General features: G+C 45.2%; 1 protein-coding gene across 1 annotated transcript in view; it reads right to left on the bottom strand.

Moving 5' to 3' along the window:
• The window catches only part of SGPP2 (sphingosine-1-phosphate phosphatase 2), a 35,016-nt gene extending 26,653 nt beyond the window's left edge, over nt 1-8,363 (bottom strand). Inside the window, exon 1 of the mRNA XM_066193153.1 lies at nt 8,163-8,363. Coding sequence (XP_066049250.1) covers nt 8,163-8,363 — 201 coding nt within the window. The remainder of the gene's footprint in view (nt 1-8,162) is intronic.
• Between the last annotated feature and the right edge of the window lie 10,788 nt (nt 8,364-19,151).

The following is a 19,151-nucleotide window of genomic DNA, read 5'->3' as shown; positions in this document are numbered from 1 at the left end:
ACATAACTGTCCTCTCTTCCACTCCCTAATCACCCAGTAATTCTTACAGGGGGTACTGAGCATTTTCCAGACACAGCTCTAACATGCCTCTCTTGAATTACAGAGCCCAAAGATCAGATGGGACACTTCAGCAATGGTGAAGGAACAGTCCTGCACTATGTCATTCATTTTGTGGGCAGCTTTCAGAGGTTTGTCACCATTGAACCACGTCAAACCTGTGATTTCAAACAACTTTTTTTTCTCCATGAAATGTCTACCACATATATAGTTCCATTCTACAGTTGAGGCTACACCTGCTTCTTCAATAAGTATCTGCACCTATTGAAGTCAATTTTCAACCATACCTTCAGCTTGACAAGACTATTTGACTTCTGTTCTCATCCTCCAGCTTAACTGCACCTTCTTCTGAATCCTTCTCACAGGCATCATGCCTCTCACACCTACGTTTCCATCTAGTGATTTCCACATGGTCACGGAACCTGTTCTGAAGACTCTCATCACTTTCCATCAAAAGATGTCCATTGTGGCACTCAAACTCTCAGGCCATTTCACTTCCTATATTCCCTTCTTAGCAGACGCCCGGAGAGCTGACATCCACAATTCAGAGAATCATAGAATAGTTTGGGCTGGAAGGGGACCTTTAAAGATCATCTAGTCACACCTCAAAACTACCAGCTCATATACTTTGAAGCTTTTGCTTGTTGCTATTAAAAAGGCAAGATGGTCTGACCTTCCTCCACACAGTGATGTCATGGGATCAGTTATGTTTCACCCCTTTTCTTGCAGTTTAATTTTGAGGAACTCCAATAGGTCTACCTTCCACCATGATTTTCAGGGTTTTGAGCACACACCTGAAAGCACCTTTCCAATATGGAAGGTAACACCTGTGCATTTATTTCCTTGCCTGCTCTATACAGAAAACTGTTCCTCTCATGGTCATTCCAGCTGCTGGAGTAACTCCCCAGAAGCCCAGTTCTGACACTTTTGTTATGAATCACTGATGTGTGTTGGCAGCATTTTTCTGCCAAGAAAGCTGCACAACACCAGCATAAATAGGGCTGTGCACTTCTCCTCCTTGATGAGCTCACCTCCTTCATTCCCTGAACCCTGCCTTGCCAGGCAAAGGTTGGGCAGGTTGGACATGGCTGTTTCAGCTGCCCTGACAGATGTGGTGGGTAAGCCTCTCATGCACTTCAGCATCCTCCCACATTCCAGGAAGAACTGGCCAATTTGTGCAATACGACAACAAGAGGGCAAGAGAGGCAGGTGAGGGAAGGGCAGAAGGAAAAGGCTTCCTTCCTCCCCATTTTACAGTGGAAGAACAGGTTTATTTAATTGCATTTTAATTTACGAGAATTAGACTGCAATTTTGTGGGGTGCAACACTGAGCCTGCACCTGGAAATGTCTGAGGAAGGTATTTTAAGGATTAGGTAGCATCAGTGTCTGTGGACAGAGGGAGGAAAAGGCAAGTTAAGAAACAGAGAAAGGAAATTATAGGCAGCTCAGGAAGATGGGGATTCCAGCTTCAAAACAGATATCAGATTCCTCTGACACTTACTGTACTTCATATTTCCTAAGGTACAGTATTACTAAAGCTGTTTATGGGTAGAAGGATGCGCCACAAGACAGCAGTTTTCCAGCAGCTCAGCATTAGATGGTCACCCTGCCCACACCCCCACCCATCTCCCTTCAAGCACCACCATCTCTTAGTTTTGACTTGCTGCCAAAACCAAATGAGTCAGGGTTACTAGGGCCTGCGTGGCTGCTGGATACCCAAGGTGTTCTGCAGAGATACTGAGGAGGAGGAATGGGAAGACTCTCACACACTTTTGCTCCAGCACACCAGGTTTGAGGAGATCCTCAAGAGAAGCTTAACTTAATCTAACCTAATCCAACCCAACAGAGGCTTGCAGGAATGGCCAACGACCACGGAGAACCAGTACTTCACTGCTACATTTCTTTTCAGAGCAAAAAGCTTGTTCTCACGTTAAGATTTTATTTTAGAAATTAACTATAGCCTGGAACTTTGACACCATAGTTTAATCACTTATTTCTACACAGCAGCATCATGAATCCAGTAAGCTAATTTTGCACAAAGATTAGTTCCATGGCAGAGGTCTGTTCTGAGAGGCTCAGAGCAGCAGGGCTTCTGGAACACAGAGTAACACCATACTGTTTTCAGACAACTGAACTATTTGCTTTAATCTCTTACAATCAGGCACCAGCACAGGGTGAAGTGACTTCTTTGCCAGCAGACAGTTCCAGGATTCAAGTCAAAGAGCAGTTTCCTGAGGTAGAGCTTTGGGTTAAGTACCATCACAAATACACAGGTGCCATGTGCTAAATTGTGCCATTGTGCCATGTGCCTTGTCCATGTGCTCCCAAAAGGCACAGATCTAAGGAGGGAGGGATGTGTTCAAACTGTGGCTGTGGCGAGGCACATGGGAGGACACCTCAGCAGCCAGCCCACCCCTGGGAGGAGAGCTGCAGATAAGATCTTCTTAATTCACTTGCTGCCTCATTATTAGTTGCAATTAGTGCAGGCCATGCCGATGTCAGCTCTGTTTCCGATGGAGAAACACTCAAGGAGACCAACATGTAACCTGATGTTGCCGAGTGCTGCTCCAAGGCCTGGATCTCCTACTCCACTGAATGAGCCCCTCTGTGGCTACAGCCCCCTTGGCACTGCCTCAGCCAGCAGTGCTTGGCACAGCCCTGGTGGCACTTTTTGGCAGGTGCCTGCAAGCTTTAATACTTCAGTCCATGCCAGTTCAAATTCACCCTGGCACCTCACACCTGCAGGTGACATGGGTGTCAGCTGTCCTTCTGTAAGGACTCCCTTCTCCCTAAAGCTTGCTTTCAGTCTTTTGCTTGCTCTGCTCTTTGCTTCATGCCACAGATCCTGGTGGGTGGGCTGTGTATTTGTCAGGGAACATGTTCCTCACTGCTAATGCCTCTGGGCCCTTTCCCACTGCAAACATCCAGGCTTTTCTCTTGTGGCACAGCTGAGGTGTCTGACATTGACTCCTCCCGTAAAATTAAGTAGGCCAACACTCTCACTTTGCAAAGAGAAATGGCAGTGGGGAACACTAAATGGAATACACCTCAAACTGGTTGACTTAAGTAAGCAGTTATAATTTCATCCAGTGGAACAAGCTGCAGAGGGGATAAAAATGACCTGGCCTAGGGTGATAGTGACCACTTCCTGTGTGCCAGAACCCACAGGCTCAGGGAACCCCATTAACAGTGGTTTGCAACTGCCAGCTGTCTTCAAACCGAAGGATTAAACGTATTTCTTATTTTTTTATATCTAGTAATAAATATTCCAATATTTAGTAATTAAATAAATAAATCAGCAATTTAGCTCCATATTAAAGCATTCACAGTCCTCTACATCTAGACCAATAGAAGTTTACCTCGGGAAAGTAAGTTGCAGGTGCTAATCCAAACTGGACTGATAAGAAACCCTTTAATGCAGGAAAATGAACATACATTTTAAATAAAAATTTCCTGGTTTAGACAACACTACCTGTACCCTCTAGACCTCAGATTTACTTGCCATAGCAGTCATTAGTCACCTTCCACTGCCCAGATGACCCATACACATTCCCTGCAGAGCATAAAAACAAGATAAATTGAAAGAACTGGCTGTCCAAAGGAGTTTTCCAGAACACATTTTCTCTGGCTTCTTGTCTGTTAAATCTACTCCTGTTCTCCAGAGACCCAAACAAGAAAAATGACAGCAGATTAACTTTTATTATTCTGGTTGATATCTGAGCTAATGGCCCAAGACACTCAGCAGAATTATAAAGCAGTAAGTGGCTCACCTCCAAGCACTGGAATTAATCCTAGGATCCTGACAGCTCCTCATTATGAGGTCCAGTGGCCTCCAAAAAGATGAGTCAGGCTTCGAGCCAGGAAGCACTGAGTCATGAAGCACATCATCATCATCATCATCATCATCATCGGTGTAAGGACCCAGGCTGCCAGCACAGCCCCTCATGTGCCCCTGTGCCTGCACCCGCTCCCAGCAGCAGGCACCACACAGGGTATCTATTGCAATCAGCAAAGCTTCACAAAATTCTCTTAGCTCCAGGTGTTTCTGCAGAAAGATCCTGAAGATGAGATGGTAACAAACAGCACACACCTGTCTCTGCAGCCTGTTCTGCAGAGGGGATGCAAGGCTGCTCCCTGAGGAGAGGCAAACCCAGTGCTAACAGATCCTCACAGGGCTGCCACACGCTACCTGAATCTTGGATGTGACTCTGCTGTCATCTTCCAAAGGACTGTCACTCAGGGCTGGCCAAAACCCTCCGATGAAACCATCTCATTCATCTAGATTAACACTATCCCTTCCTGGCTGCTTAAACCTCAAACCAAGACCTGGACACGTGCAGGATGGTCAAGCTCCCAGGGCAGCCACAGCAGGTGGGGAGATCCAAACACGGAGCACCAGAGCACGGGAGCAGTGCTGGGGAATGTGAGCCCTGTGCTCAGCCCATTGAAACAAGACACTGGATCTCACGTTTCCCCAGCTGCAGCTCCAGACTGAGGAGCTTCCAAAAGTTCAGCTGTATTCTCTAGGGGGACAAAGTGTTAGCACTTGAGGCAGAAATGCCTTGCTGCCTCTTCTCGCAGCGCTTGTGGGCTTTTTCGCGGGCTAGCCTCTCCTGCTGAACCTACCTCAGCTACCGCCAACTTACTGCTGCAGGGAAAGAGAAACAACATGAAACAAAGTAAGCCTGCAAAGCAATTTTAAAAGAAAAAGCAAGACTCTGAGGCTGACTCAAAAATCTATTGCAAGGGACCACCACAGAAGAGAGACCTTGACTCAGGGCTCTAGAGCAAGCATGCTTCAAGTGACCAGCCATCCCATCAAATCAAAACCAGTATTTTCACCTATATCTTTCAAGTAATTGACCACATTTTTGGGGTCTGTAATACATCTGAGATGCACGTGCAGTTTGTACCTACCTTCTCTGTTTCTGTTACCATCACCTGGCTGTTACTCTGGTTATTATCCTCCTCACCTACGGCATGAGCAAGAACCATACAATCACTAAACATCATCAGGCAGTTTGTAAACATTGTGCCAGTTGGGAGCAGTTCTGACAGTTAAGGAATAACTACAGTGTAAACATGAACTGTACTCTCTCAAAGGCAGGAAGACAGATCTCGAGATGATAAAGCATCTGGGAAAGGAAGAGGGGAGAAAGACAAACAAATCTCTACAAAGAACTTTGACTAGAAGGTTGTTTTTCTCCTTTGTACTCTTTCATTCAGGCTATCAATTTCAGGAGCAAAAGTCCACCAGATTAGAGATAAACAAAGCTCCACTTTTTAAACAGATGTAGCCTTTTTTTGGCCCCTCACAGAACACCAACTTCAGGTAGTAAGTTGGTGTTTTTAAGAACATGGCTTGAGGGTTTCCTACAAAGCCTCAGGAAAAGATACCTTTTAGCTGTTCCAGAAATAAATTCCTTGTGAAACAAACTAATAATAGAAAGCAGTACAGAAAAGAAATTAGTATTAGCCAGAGACAGGATAATTACAAGGCGTTCTCTTGTCTTCTCTAGTAATAAACCCAGTTTCTCCACTAAAAGCCCACGTATTCAGTGTGTAGTCCAAGCCAGGATCTAAACCCAGTTAGTGTGTTGGACTAGCACCATTCTGCATCATCCACAGGCACCAGAGTTTCCATTTGCGGTACTAAAAAGTGATTCTAAATGATCTGCTAACCAAGGAACATCAAGAACATGGGCTAGGTAACTAATTCAATATTTAAGAAACACATGCACCCACAGCAGTCATGTCTAAGCATTTCATTCCTTGTCTCACCTCATGGCAACTCCTGTGGGGCAGGCAGGATTGATTTACAAAGATTTAGACACACAGCCACTCATGCTGCTGCTGGCCACTGTAGTCAGGCCTTGTGGCTTTGTTTTAAACACACATTTAAACTCCAGCTTATGGGTAAATGAAGATGATGTTGAATTGCAAGCAGCACTCCTGACACAAATATATCCAATAATTAAAAGCCTCCTTCTTCCAGGGGAAGAGCTGTTCTGTCTTTTTACCCATTTGAGACATCCTCTCTCCTCTCCATGCAGTATGGCATCTTCCCCTATCAGGCGTGTCCATCCCTTCCCAAAATGCCTGCAGCTACCTGCCCTCAGCTCCCTCTCCCCAGAGTCTCTCCAGCTGGGCCGCCCTGTCACAGGATCCAGCCCACGTCAGATGTAAGGGCCGGAGAGCTGGCACTGAAGAAAGGGGGATGTCCTGGAGACATGTAGCTGTGGCAGTCCCACTATCTAGTAAGCCATTCACATCTTCCTCGCTGCACGCAATGCGCTCTGTTTTTACAGGTATAATCTAGTGGTTGTCCAAGAATTTACACAGGAGAACCTGAGAGCCTTTAAGACAGTTGTGACAGTAAAGAAAAAGCAGTGTGAAACATACTACCTTTTAGAAATCAACTGTCCTGACGACAAGAGCTTTGAAACTCCCAGGGAGGGATGGATGAGCACAGAGCCACACAAGGCTCCAGGGAGGAGATGCAGGCACAGCACTTCAGCACTTTTCTGCAAACACCTGCAGCTAGCAGCAAGAAAGTGCCACTATCCGTAGAGAATTCATGGCCAAAGAATTTGCTATGTAAATGAGACTCCTAAACCTGCTTATTTGCACATACATCAGGGTAACCCCAGGTCATGTAGCAGCAAAGCAGGGGGTCTGAGAGCCTTAGCCTAAGAGAAATCCAAATACAGTTTTCACGTTTCTTGTCAGGTTGCAGAAGACCGTCCTTGTAAAAATGGACTTTTAATTTCCAGTTTCCATTAAAAGGAACAGAGAGAGGCTGTCTTTATAAATCTAACACTTCACTGTTCAATCTATTACTCCCATCTCAATTTTGGGGGTGTTTGAGCCCAACCTTCATGTTTCAGAAGTGAGTGTCATAATTCTGTGGAAACAAACCCTTCTGCTTCTATCTCCAAGTTTCATGGAGTCTTACCTAAAACACATTCACCCTTCACATAAAGTTAATTGTGCCTTACTTCATGAAACACAAAATGATTGCTCAAGGTGAGCAGCTACATTCACGGAGCGTTAACTTGGACAGAATTTTAGTATCAACACTGCTACGTGAACTACGTCACTGTTCAAAAGAAAGCAGTGACAATAAATCTTTTAGTGAATTATCTGCATAGTTTACCCAAAATAGAGCTTACTGTAGTTCAGAAGTGAACAGACAGAACTATATTTAATTGAGAAAGAGTCAAGAAGCAGCAGCTAAGGAAGAATTTTAGATGCTTGAAATGGGAATCTGAGCACTGGATGTGGAAGAGAGAAGAGTAAAATAGCATGAAAGGAGTGGTAGAGTTGTGACATTCATGGCTGGTCCACGTTGATGTTGCAGGTAGAGTTTGGAAGCCCATCGTTTGGAAGCCCATTATCGCACCTGCTTTCCAAAAGGCACCACAAAGCGATCTGCTAATGAATTCAAGTCATTACACTACGAGAAAAAGCAGGTCGCCCGACCTGTACACATGGGTTGCATCATACCCTTCCTTCCCTGTTCCCTTCTAATACACGGGGGAATTACAGACCGTGCCGGGAAACGCCGCGACCTGCCTGGCCAGCGGGAAGCGCGGAGAGCCGAGCCCGTCTGCATGGGCCCCTGGGCTGCAGTCAGCAGGGCTGAGCCTCTCGGAGCCCAGAGCGGGCAGCGGGGCCCGGCTGCGGGCACAGTCACACGCCATGCGGAGGGCAGGGGTCGGGCACGCCGCAGCACCGCGGCAGGTGCGCCCCGCACGGAGAGACCCGCGGGGAACAGAGCCGCTCCTTCCCACCGCATCCCAGGCCGAGGCTGCGGTGTCCCCCAGGCCCTTCTGCAGGCAACTCCCGCTCGCACCGACCGCCCCATCCCGGGGGCGTTAGCGATGGGAGAGCGCGGAGAAGCCCAAGACGCCTCCCCGGCGGGGCCGGGATGCAGCCGGGCTGCGGCAGCGCGCAGCGCTCCCCGCTCTCAGCCCGAACCCTCTTTCCCTCCTCCCGGCCCGGGCAGGCGGAGGGATGCGGGGGGACCCTCCCGGGGCGTTCCTGCGCGCAGTGCCGGGGGCGGCTCTGCTGAGTCACAGCCGGGCCCCCCCGCCGCACTCACCTGCGGGCCGTGGCTGCTCCGCACCCCGCCGTGGGGAGCGCGGCCGGCGCCGGCCGCTCCATTGCAGGCGCCGCGCTCCCGGGGCCCCTCCGCGGGGTCGCCGCCGCCGCCGCCCTCCTCGCCGGCGGGGAAGAGCCCGCAGGAGCGCTGGAAGCGCGCCACGGGCTGGGAGCTGCGCAGGGTGCCCAGCAGGCGGGCCATGCTGCCGCCAGCCTCCGCGCAGCTCGGCCCCAGCGCGCCCCGCCGGCCGCGGGGCCGCGGGCAGGTGCGCCCGCCCCGCCCCGTCCCGCCCCGCCCGCACAGGTGCGATGCCCCGCCCCGCCCCTCCCGCACAGGTGAGATGTCCCGCACAGGTGTGATGTCCCGTCCCTCCCGCACAGGTGTGATGTCCCGTCCCTCCCGCACAGGTGTGATGTCCCGTCCCTCCCGCACAGGTGTGATGCCCCGTCCCTCCCGCACAGGTGTGATGCCCCGTCCCTCCCGCACAGGTGCTCTGCCCCGCCCCGGAGCGCCCCTTGCCGGCCGGCCCTAGCGCTTTCCCTTCCCGGCTCCCAACCCCGCCGTCCCCCCCAGCGAGGACATCACATTTAGCGTGTTCCTTTTCTTTGGTGTTTTTCCTGCCATGGTATTTTTCCCGCTATCTTCTTAATGTAAAGATAGAATGCTCTGAATCACACCAAGATCTTTTGGGAAAAACACTTAGGCTTGGATACCAGGCTACATGGGCTCATCTTCCATCAATTCATCTCATGGGTGAAAAATACACCCTGAGCTGTCCTTGGTTTCATTTTGTCTGGTTTTCGAACCAGCTTTTATTTCTTTTCCTTTCTTTTTCTTGGCACATCTACATTGTATACGTGTACACATACACCTGTAAGGATACATCTCTAAATATCTTCTCCCTTAGATACAACTATGGAGTTTCCTACAGAAGAAAAGGAGCTATCACTTGGAAGATGCCCCTCAAGTTCTGGGGCTGCAAAGCTTGCCACAGGTGATCCCTGCTGATTCCTACTTTTGAAACACTCAGAACCTTAGTTCCATCAATGCATTTTTTTTTCTTTTTAGAACAGCCCATTTCTATTCCCAGAAATATATTTTGTACAAGGATTGCACAATCATAATTTGCTCAACACAGACTCGTTTAAAGTGTGTTGCTTTTTTTTCATTCTCAAATACCCCAAATTATGCAAGATTGAATCATGGCTTTTTTTTTTTCCCAGAGCACTTGGAAACCAAAGCCACATTCCTTCACTTTTTAGCAAGTCAGTGTGTCCCTGTGCCACTGTTTGGGCTGCCTGTAGGAGATGCTCACCAGGCCCCATGAGTGCCACTGCTCTCGAGATGGCAAAGTCATCTCATCACTCAACCTGAGCTGGGGCCAGGCCAGCCCACAGCCATGGGCCACATGGCCTCTGTGAGGAATGCCAGGGACAGGTCTTCATCAACCTCATCCACAAGCCAGGGCAGACTTCATGGATCTCATCTAATTCTTTGTGTGATTCATTTTCTTTTATCTTCTTCAAACCCAATCTTCTATCAGTGGAGGTTTGCCCAACCTCCAGGTGACATCACACATCAGGTGCTTTCCCCACTGCTGGGGTGTGCACACACTCAGCCCTGGCCATGATGACAGGGCTCCGCTGTCAGCAGAACAAGCTCACAGGGACTGAGGAGGGAGGCAGCCTGTGCAGGTTATGTGTTTGTACTCTCTTACTTGGGGATATTATTTATTGTTTACCCTTGGGTTTGTTTTTTAACAGCTGTAAAATTTACTAGGTGCACTCATCAGTATCTGGGAAACATTTATCTTCTTTTTCCTGTTACTTGGATATGTGAAAAATCCACAGGCATGGAATTTTAATTAAAAATTGCATTTATATTGCTTAATTCCTTCTACGTAGACTGACTTCAGCAAAGCTGGATGCATTCAGATCATAGTCCTTTCATGGTTATTTGCATTGTGTTGCAGAAAGAGTCTTCAAAACTATTTCATTCTTATTTTGTCCACCTATATGTCAGCATGTACAAAAATGCATAACATGGTAATTTGAAGAGTAAAATTACCTGCTGGTGCAGCTGGGAGCCTTGCCACTGATGCCAGTGGATAGGATCTCATCCAGGGACACAGTGGAAAGCAGGAATGAAAGTGCATGTCTGGGGCCAGCACTCAGTGGGTATTTTAAAAGATCTCTTTGTCAACCACAAGTCAATATTTATCTGATCTGCCTACATAGTCATGTCATTATAATACTTCCCAGGTATTAAAATAGAACTAAGCTTTCACAGCCAGCTTCTCCCTAATTCCTCTTCAGGTGCACACTTAGGTTAGTGGGAGTGTGTCTCAGTGAGGATGTCAGCATCCAGCTGATGAGAATTGAGGTTATATTACTCAAACTTACTCTAAACTTAATAGAGAGAAAAAAAATGAGGGGGAAATTTCTACTTATTTTTAAGTTTAATGTGCCTCGTCCATGTCTTGTAATCAACATGAGTAATTACAAGTCCTACATGAGCTGATAATGGAAGTCTGTGACTCTTTTTTTTTTTTTTTTTTTTTTTGCTGTGGAAAGTGAAGGGATTCGTGGGAATTATGTTCCTAACATAAACTGATTTCTGGAATGAGGGAAACTTTTCAGGTCCAGTTTCATAGAATTATAGAATATCCTGACTTGGAAGGGAGTCAGGAGGATCATCAAAGTCCAGCTCCTGGTCCTTGCACAGGACAGCCCCAAGAGTCACACCAGGTCTCTGAGAGCAATATCCAAAGGCTTCTTGAGCTCTGTCAGGCTGTCGCTGTGACCACTGCCCTGGGGAGCCTGTTCAGTGCCCAACCCAGAAGATGAGACACCTTTTCCTAATATGCCACTTAACCCTGACTCAGCCTCGCGCTGTTCCTTCAGGTCCTGTCACTGGGCACCAGAGGGCAGAGATCAGTGCCTGCCCTGTCCTTCTGGTGAGGAAGCTGCAGACTGTGATGAGGCCTCCCCTCAGTCTCCTCCAGGCTGAATAAGCCAAGTGACCTCAGCTGTTTCTCACATGGCTTCCCTGCTGGACCATTCACCATCTTTGTAGGTTTAGGACACAAAGAAAACTCATTAGTGGCTTTTGGACCTTTTCTCAGGAAGAAAATGATCAATCTAATCAAACTGCCCCTAACACCTCCCCTAAACCAATTTTTTTACCAACTAGCAAATACAAACCACATTCATCATAGGAGAAGACTTGTGCTCGTGTGGTTTTAGGGAAAAATGACAGTGCAGCAGAGAGACAGCTTGAGCTGCCTGATGACTCCAGTCAGGATACACTTATTTCCAGGCAATTCTGCCTCTTGTCTATTCAGAACTGAGCAGATATGGATGCAGATGCAGGGTACAGCAGCTTTGTTGGGGAGGACCAGGAAGAGGGAAAGAGAGATGCTTCCAGGATGGAACAGAGGGCTGTAGGAAGGACCACAGCACAGGAGTGGGAGGTGTTTGGGCCATGGAGAGGATGGAGGATTTGAGGACAGAAGCAGGGTCAGAAGACTGAAAATATCTAGTAATGTGAAAATGTAAAAATCTATAGGAACATTATTTTACCATTTCTACTGCTCACAGAATGACCTGTTTACTGTTGCTCAAAGCAAGAGTGGAAATCAATCATCTTCTCTTCCCTTTATGAAACAATGTTCCAATGGCCTTTTCCTGAGACTTACCTCCCATTACTCCTGATGGGCAAGAAAAATTCTCAGGATTTGGCTCCTTGAAAGATTTTCTGTAGAAAAAACTCCCCAAATTTAACAATTAATAAAATTCAAGAACTGTCCCACACTTTGTGTGGCCCCATATGGATTTCCAGAGATTCAGAAAGGCAACTTTCTATAAAACCAGTGGAATCAATATCACTGCAAAAGACTAGATGAGTAGGATTCTGAGAGTGTTTAAAAGAAGTTATTTATAAACTGTCCAGTAGCTAAAAAAAAAAAAAAAAAAAAGCTTTATCTAGTGAAACTGCCTCATCCAGAGAGCCAAAATATCTCACTAATAGCTGGTCAGTATTTAGCTACATTTTCACAAGGGAAGAAAATCATCCCTGGGCTGAGGAAAAGCATGAAAGATGAGAATACAAAGGATAACTTTTGAGAAAGCTGAGAATAGTGCCTTGTGCTGAAGGCATTTCCTTGACAACAACGGGTGTCATTGTCATGATGGTGGATAATTTTGCCTTCAGCATCAACAAAGTTAGGAGTGAAGTACAAATTCCAGGGCTGGGGGTGGATGATGATGCTAGGAAAGCACAGCTCAGTTTTCAGATGTCAGCCCGAGTTTGCAATCCTGACAGCCAGACAAGCCTTGTTTTCCCTCATAAGCCGAGGGAATGGGGCTGGAGGAGCAAAATACGAGCACAACTTTTACTGTCACTCTACAGACAGCAACCACACTTCACAGCGGAAGATCACACTCGGAATAACTTCAGCTGAGATCCCTCTGAGGAGGCTGTGTTACAAACACAAGTGTCAGAACTGTAGTTTTCCAAACAAAAAAACACTGAAGTGACAGGAACATGAACAAATTGAAGCCCCTGCTGAAACTGCTGCAGTAGGCAGAGAGCCACTGCATGATGAGATGTCTCTGGTGCCAGGGAGACGCCTTAGCAGTATCTCTGATAGCTGGAGGGGTAGTGAAGATTTGGCAGCCACAAACACCACACACCAGTGACCTGGGACCACTGACCTTGGCAGTGAGATGTGGGCTGTGCCAGAGGGAGGAGAGGCACTCAGAAATCCTAGACACAGAGATCCTTTGGCCATGAAGTGAAGACAGAAATCCCACCAACTCATCGACTACCACAGCATTGTATTTAAACAGGTTTGAACAAATTTTCAGTTTCATCCCACGTGTTTTCGTTTCCTCAGTCATTTTCTCAACATACATATAGCCCAACTCTTACTTTCATCTTCCTTCACCATTTTTTTGCAATTTGCATTTTTTACTCTTTATACTGAGAAAGAAACAATTAAAATGTGTATGCTTTAATACCACAATTACAAGTACTCTTTTTATAAGACTTTTGCTTTTTCATTATATTTAGTTGACAAGCTACTGAACACATTATTTTGGATCTGAGACTTTCAGTATTGAATGTCAGACCCAACCACCCACTAACCTTGCAAGCAACAAAATGGAACTTTCTCAGATCAGCTGGAAGAACTGAAGATTCTGAAATATGGTGAAGAGATGAAAAAAATCTGTAGAAAGTGCCCTTGAAAACCAACACATGAGAGACTATGGTTTCCACAGCACCTGAGTTTTTTTGCTTTTGATTTAATGCCTATCAAAGGTCAAATAAAATCCAGTTTGAAGAAATGTTTTTAGAAAAAAAAATTGCAGGAAAGGTCAATAAAGAAAGAATTTCAACAAGAGTCTGCACAGCTTGTAATGGGTCTCAAGTCTGCACATTTTGTAGGCCTTCTCTGATGAAGAGAAAATGTTTTCTATGCCAATATCTTCATTGGTTTAGCCGAGTGATACAGAAAGATTGGAAGCTGTGATACCTCTGCAGCCTTCAATGCACTGAGCACAGAGCAATTGTCATTGCACAGATGGTTGGAAAATGTAAAGCTCCAGCACAAAGTCGGTGTTAGATACATCACTCCTTTGGGCTCCAAACTGCTCTTCAAGTCCTCCAACTTTAGACATGGAGGAAAATGGAACTGTAGACCCATTTGTTAATAATTCTCACATAATTTTATTATAATGTCCTTATTTTATATATATGTGATTGCATTTTCAGTTTTAGAGAACTTAAGTACAAAAGCAAAGCAAAGTTTAGAACTTGGGAAGATGAAAGTATCTCCAAAAACAGCAAGAAAGGGAATGTGCTGACGCTGCGGCTGCTGTCTTGGGTAGAAATAATTAACTTTTCTGTTTGCAATGTAAGAAACCAGATAATTCCATGTAATTGCTTATGATTTGCATTGCTTGAAATGGTATTGCTAATTTCCAGTGAAGATTAGCATGTTATTTAAGTAATTACTCTGCACCATATCACTTGGACACTTCAATTGCATGTATATCTACTGTGAAATTCCTAGAGGTGTTCACAATGTTTCTGGTTATTTGTAGGCTATGCCAGACCTTTGCTATTGCAGTGTTTTAGGAAACAACAGCAGAATTATTAATAATGTTGTACTGAAATGTTGAACTTAACCCCTAAGAACTTAAAAAAACTTTACTATCATAAGAATTGACCTGGCTGATTATCTTATTTAAAATACCATATACCAGCTCTCTGGAAAAAAAAAAAATCTCATTTCATCAACAGTCTAAGCTTAAAATGGTAAAATCTTCTCTTTCTCTGGGCTGAGTGTTGCCTCAATGTAGTTGAAACTGTGGAAAGGCTTTTTAGTGGGTTTTTTTGCAGCAGCTGCCATGTTGCTGTCTGGCGATCTCTGCCTGCAGCACTGAAGAGATGGCACAAAGAAAGGGGAATTCAGCAGGTTCTGTAAATCATTCCTGTAAAAAGGTCTGGGAGGGTCTTTGCTAAGGGTGACCAGCTCCAGATTCTTACAAGCAGCTCCCCTGAAAATAGTCTGGCTGGTAGTACACCTTTGCCGAAGAAACAAGAGCACTGCTGGAAGGGCACAGCTGAGCAAACATCTTTCCCCTTTGCTTGCTTTATTCTGAGGCGTCTCCTGCCATGGGCTCTTCAATGAATCCTCATTCAGCAAGTGTAAAAATGGAGCCAAGATTACAGTTCTCGAGTAATTATTATCAAATACAGAGTAATACCCTACTTTTTACAACTGCCTTTTCCTTCAAGAAAGCCATTTCTGGAAAAGTCAGTTTTGCTCTGAGCCCACATGCACAGAAGGGAGCCTGAGCACAGTGTGCTGCCTTTGAGCACTCAGCTGCTAATGGGCAGCTCACAGCCAGCACGTATAAAACCGAACAAAACTGTGGGAAAGGAGCTGCTGGTTTTAATCCTGTACCTTTTCTGGGGCACAAGTAATTGATACTCACCAGCGCTGGGGAGCAGTGGTTTATCTTGCTCTGTCAGAGACCACTTCTAAATGCCTCTGTACACAGCATGTTCTCCATGGTTCTTCCTCCTGCTCAGAGCAGAGGATGGATCTGAAAGCCAGGTACCTCCCTGCCCTGCCCCTTGATGGCGTCTCCTTTGTGGCACCTCACATGCACGCACCAAACTTCCCGCCATCATCCCTAAAGCTGCAGCTTTATGTCTTCCAAATGTTTATCCCTGCATTATGGCAGCGTGAGTCACTGCTGCCAAACACTTGGTTGGAATGCAAGAGGCTGAGGACTCTTCTCTTTCATCTAAAATCTATTTGCAGTATGGAGCTGGGCGCTGCCAGGGCAGGTCAGCCTGGCCATCAGGATCGTTTGGTCCCTGCAGAGACTCGGCCAACAAAAAGCATCCTGTGAAGGGCAACAGAGGCTTTTGCTGGGAGCTGCTGACCTCTTAATTTTTTTTTTTTTTTTCAGGCAGTTTATGAGTTTCAGCAAAAAGTCTGTTCAGGAGTGAATAGTCCAGAGAAAAAAAGGGTGGGAGTGGGAAATGAGGAAATAAATGGATTGAGACTTATGCAGCCAGTTCAGAGGTTTATCTTTAGTTCATATATTTATTTTGTTTGCATGCATGAACTTTGCATAACTAATGCCTTTTAAACCGCTAAAAAATATACGCTCAGTCAATTCATTCAACTATGAACAGCTTTGAAATTTTCTACTTTTCATTCTATGCCACCCACATTACAGATGTCATCCTAAAAAACACAAATAGCTCTTGGGTTTTTCTGCCTTATTTCTACTATTTACATGACAAACCTTAATGTCATTGATCCTATTTTAAAGACAGCAAAAAATCCCACATCCATATGTCAGCGCTTTAACATTGATTGATTGGCAGTAAACCAAGAAGGATACATATGTACATTTTTTAAGGGATAGTCAATAGAAACAACCATTAGGAGGTCTGACAGCATCTACCTTGGTTCATTAAAAATAATACAATGGGCAATAGTACAGGGCAATGGGAAATATCCTTAATAAGGGGAAAAACCTGTGAATTAGCCCTGATTCTAGAAACTACTACTCAGGTCCTGATGAAGCACGGGCCCTGCTAATCTTACATGTGGCTAACTGAAGCTATTTCTTTCAGGTGTGACCAGTGTGTTTCCAGAGCTAAGCCTGTCCTGCCTTCCTTTCTGAAGCAGTTTGCAAACCCTTAAAAATGTGACCATCTTTGGACCAGTGGAAGGAAAAAAGGAAAAGGGGCGCATGTGGAAGACAGAGATACAGGGCTAAGCTCCATTTAGAGACGTCCTTGCGGAGACACCACTGAACTGGGGCCAGGCAGATGGAGCAGGGGGCTTGCCTGGGCAGCTCCCTCATCCCCCTTCAGAACAGAATCATAAATGATCCTTCACCTCTAATAACTTAGAGTAGGAGAAATTCTCTACTATCCCTCATTCCAGACCAAACATTTCACTGTTCAAATGTAATTAAATATCACCAAATGGCAGGCTGGGGGGGGGGCAGTGGGATGGGGGGGGAAGGCTGAACTTTTTTTTTTTTGGTGGGGGAGAAATATGGCCATACTTTGTTATCTCCCTTTAATGCAAACTCTATCAACTGCATGTAAAGTTATTTTAGTATTATTTTTAACTATTTTAGTAAAATATTTCCTCTGCACCAAGCTTTTGAACATTAGATATCATCTGAGAAGTGTTCAGCCACACCTGATAGAAGCTTCTGCACCCTATGACTAGGAGGGTGGATGTTAGGGTAGCATTTACTGTGGCTCCTGCACACACACTGTGCAAGCCAACACGACTTGAGACATCCAGTGATTGTTTTAGAGAGGACATCCATGCCCACCCCTTTATCTCTCTATTTATTTGTGCTCTTTTGGGGAATATGCAGTTTTGAAAAGCAATGGCAGCACACAGACCTTTTAACTATGATTGTTGACCATCCACCACAGACCATCCATCTGGCTGGCAGCGTTCCTGGCAATGGCTGAAGAGAAAATCGGGTTTTAACGCCCTTCCCTGGTGGTTATGAGGTCTCTTGCAGTGCAAGAGTTGAGAGAAGTTGCATTCCTTGGGAGCTTTCTTGCATTAGCATCTACAAATCCAAACCACAACTCTTATATAACTCAATGTTCAAGCTTCCTGCAGAATCAATACAGAAACTTGGGATAAACTTCTAAAATCTTATTTGAAGCCTTAGGCAGTCAAAAAGACAAGACAACATTAATAAATAAACAAAAAATATTGATCTAAATACACTGGGTAAAAATGTTTCTCTGAGATTAGGGGATCAGGTTTTTGAGGGCAGAAGCGTTTACAGAGACTTGAAGTGGTCCTAAGAAAAATTCTCTCAAATATGGTATTTTTCTCTCTGCACAAAAGCCGCAGTCAGTATAGATCACATCTCCTAAAATGACATACATGCTGATTTCTAGCATGAAGAACGAATTGCCTCTTCTGTTGTTGATAAAATCATCCAAAGGTCTCTTTTGATGTCCCTGCCAAACTAAGCTTGTTTTTTCCTGATTTTATAATCTGTGTATGAAAGATTTGATCTGGAATGGAACCTCAGCCTGGATCCTGATTATATTCCCTCAGGTCTAAAAGCAGAAAACTTTTGCATGCAGGGCCTGATTCTCTACTCACTAAGGAAGGTGAAACTAGAATAACTGCAATGAATCCAGTGGAGTTCTTCCAAACTGGCATTTACTACTGGGTCTACAAATTTAGTCCAAGTTTTTGTGGGGAAAAGAACTGTGAATAAGAAATGGCAATTTAATCAATTTTCAGTTATTCTTACTCATAAAACTCAGGAACCATGCACTCTTCAATTAATGCAATTTAAATTTTAAATTAGGATGAAGGAATCTCTTTCTTGACTCAGCTAGGACCACATTTTTAACTAACTGAAGAGTTTTCTCCCCAAAGGTTACATCCTGAGTTCTCACCCCCATCAGAAAGACATCCCAGATGTTAGTTGGTTTTGTTACAAAATATTTAATATCTAATCAACCCATTAGAATCAAGCTTCTCAACTTCCCTCCCCACACTATGGAAATGAGTGGGCCAGCAGCAGGGACAATGCAGCAGGAGTCTGCCAAGGAACAAATCAGAGCTTGCTCTCCTTCTAGAGTTACGGTCACCCCTGGCAGGGAGAGCTCAGGAGCTGGCACAGCCCCCTTGGCATCTCCATCCCCTGTGGTGCTGGAGATCTCCTCACTGTGTCTGAGTCACTTGGCTTGTTCAGCAGAGCCAATTAGCCTGCTCTTGTACCCCCTCTAAGCCCCCTCTTGCAGAGGCTGTGGGGTCCTGCTCTGTTGGGTTTCCTTCATACACAGGAGCTTCCCAGTCCCTGCTCCTTCTTGCTCTTGCCTGAACATTTCCTTCCTACAGGAAAGGCACCAAAGTTCACACAGTGCTCAGTACATGGTTGATACAGCAACAAAACAACGCTTTCTACTGTTATCTAGAATTGTTCCTAATTCCCTCCTATCACTTGTTTTTTGCTTTTCTGACTAATATCTCTTTTAAAAGCAGAGGCTGGGCTTCTCCAGGGTTGCAAAGACCCAGATGGGTTTTAGGCTCATGTCAAGTGAAGTTTAAATTTCCTTTTGTGAGAAGATGTTAAAGTTTTTTTTTAAATGACAAAAAACCTCAACAAACCAGCTTCCATGTGTTCACTTCAGCTCAAAACAAACAAACAAACAATCATTTTAATATCTGCATATATGCAATAGTATGAATGCAAAAATTCCCAAATTCTTCATCTATTTCTCATTCTGAACTGACTCAAGCACATATACATAATACTGTGGTCTGAGCAATAGTTGTTGTTTCCAAGCTGTCTTAAAAAAAATAAAATACGTCCCTGTCATTATCAAGGACAAAAACTTGGCTACTTTGAAGCTGATGACAAAAATTCTTAACCAGCTTCACTGGCTTGGGATTTCACT

Source organism: Chamaea fasciata, unplaced genomic scaffold (assembly GCF_029207755.1).
Source record: "Chamaea fasciata isolate MVZ Bird 193981 ecotype frontalis unplaced genomic scaffold, bChaFas1.0.hap1 SCAF_11, whole genome shotgun sequence".
Classification (NCBI taxonomy): domain Eukaryota; kingdom Metazoa; phylum Chordata; class Aves; order Passeriformes; family Sylviidae; genus Chamaea; species Chamaea fasciata.
This window is presented reverse-complemented; position numbering and strand designations above follow the sequence as displayed.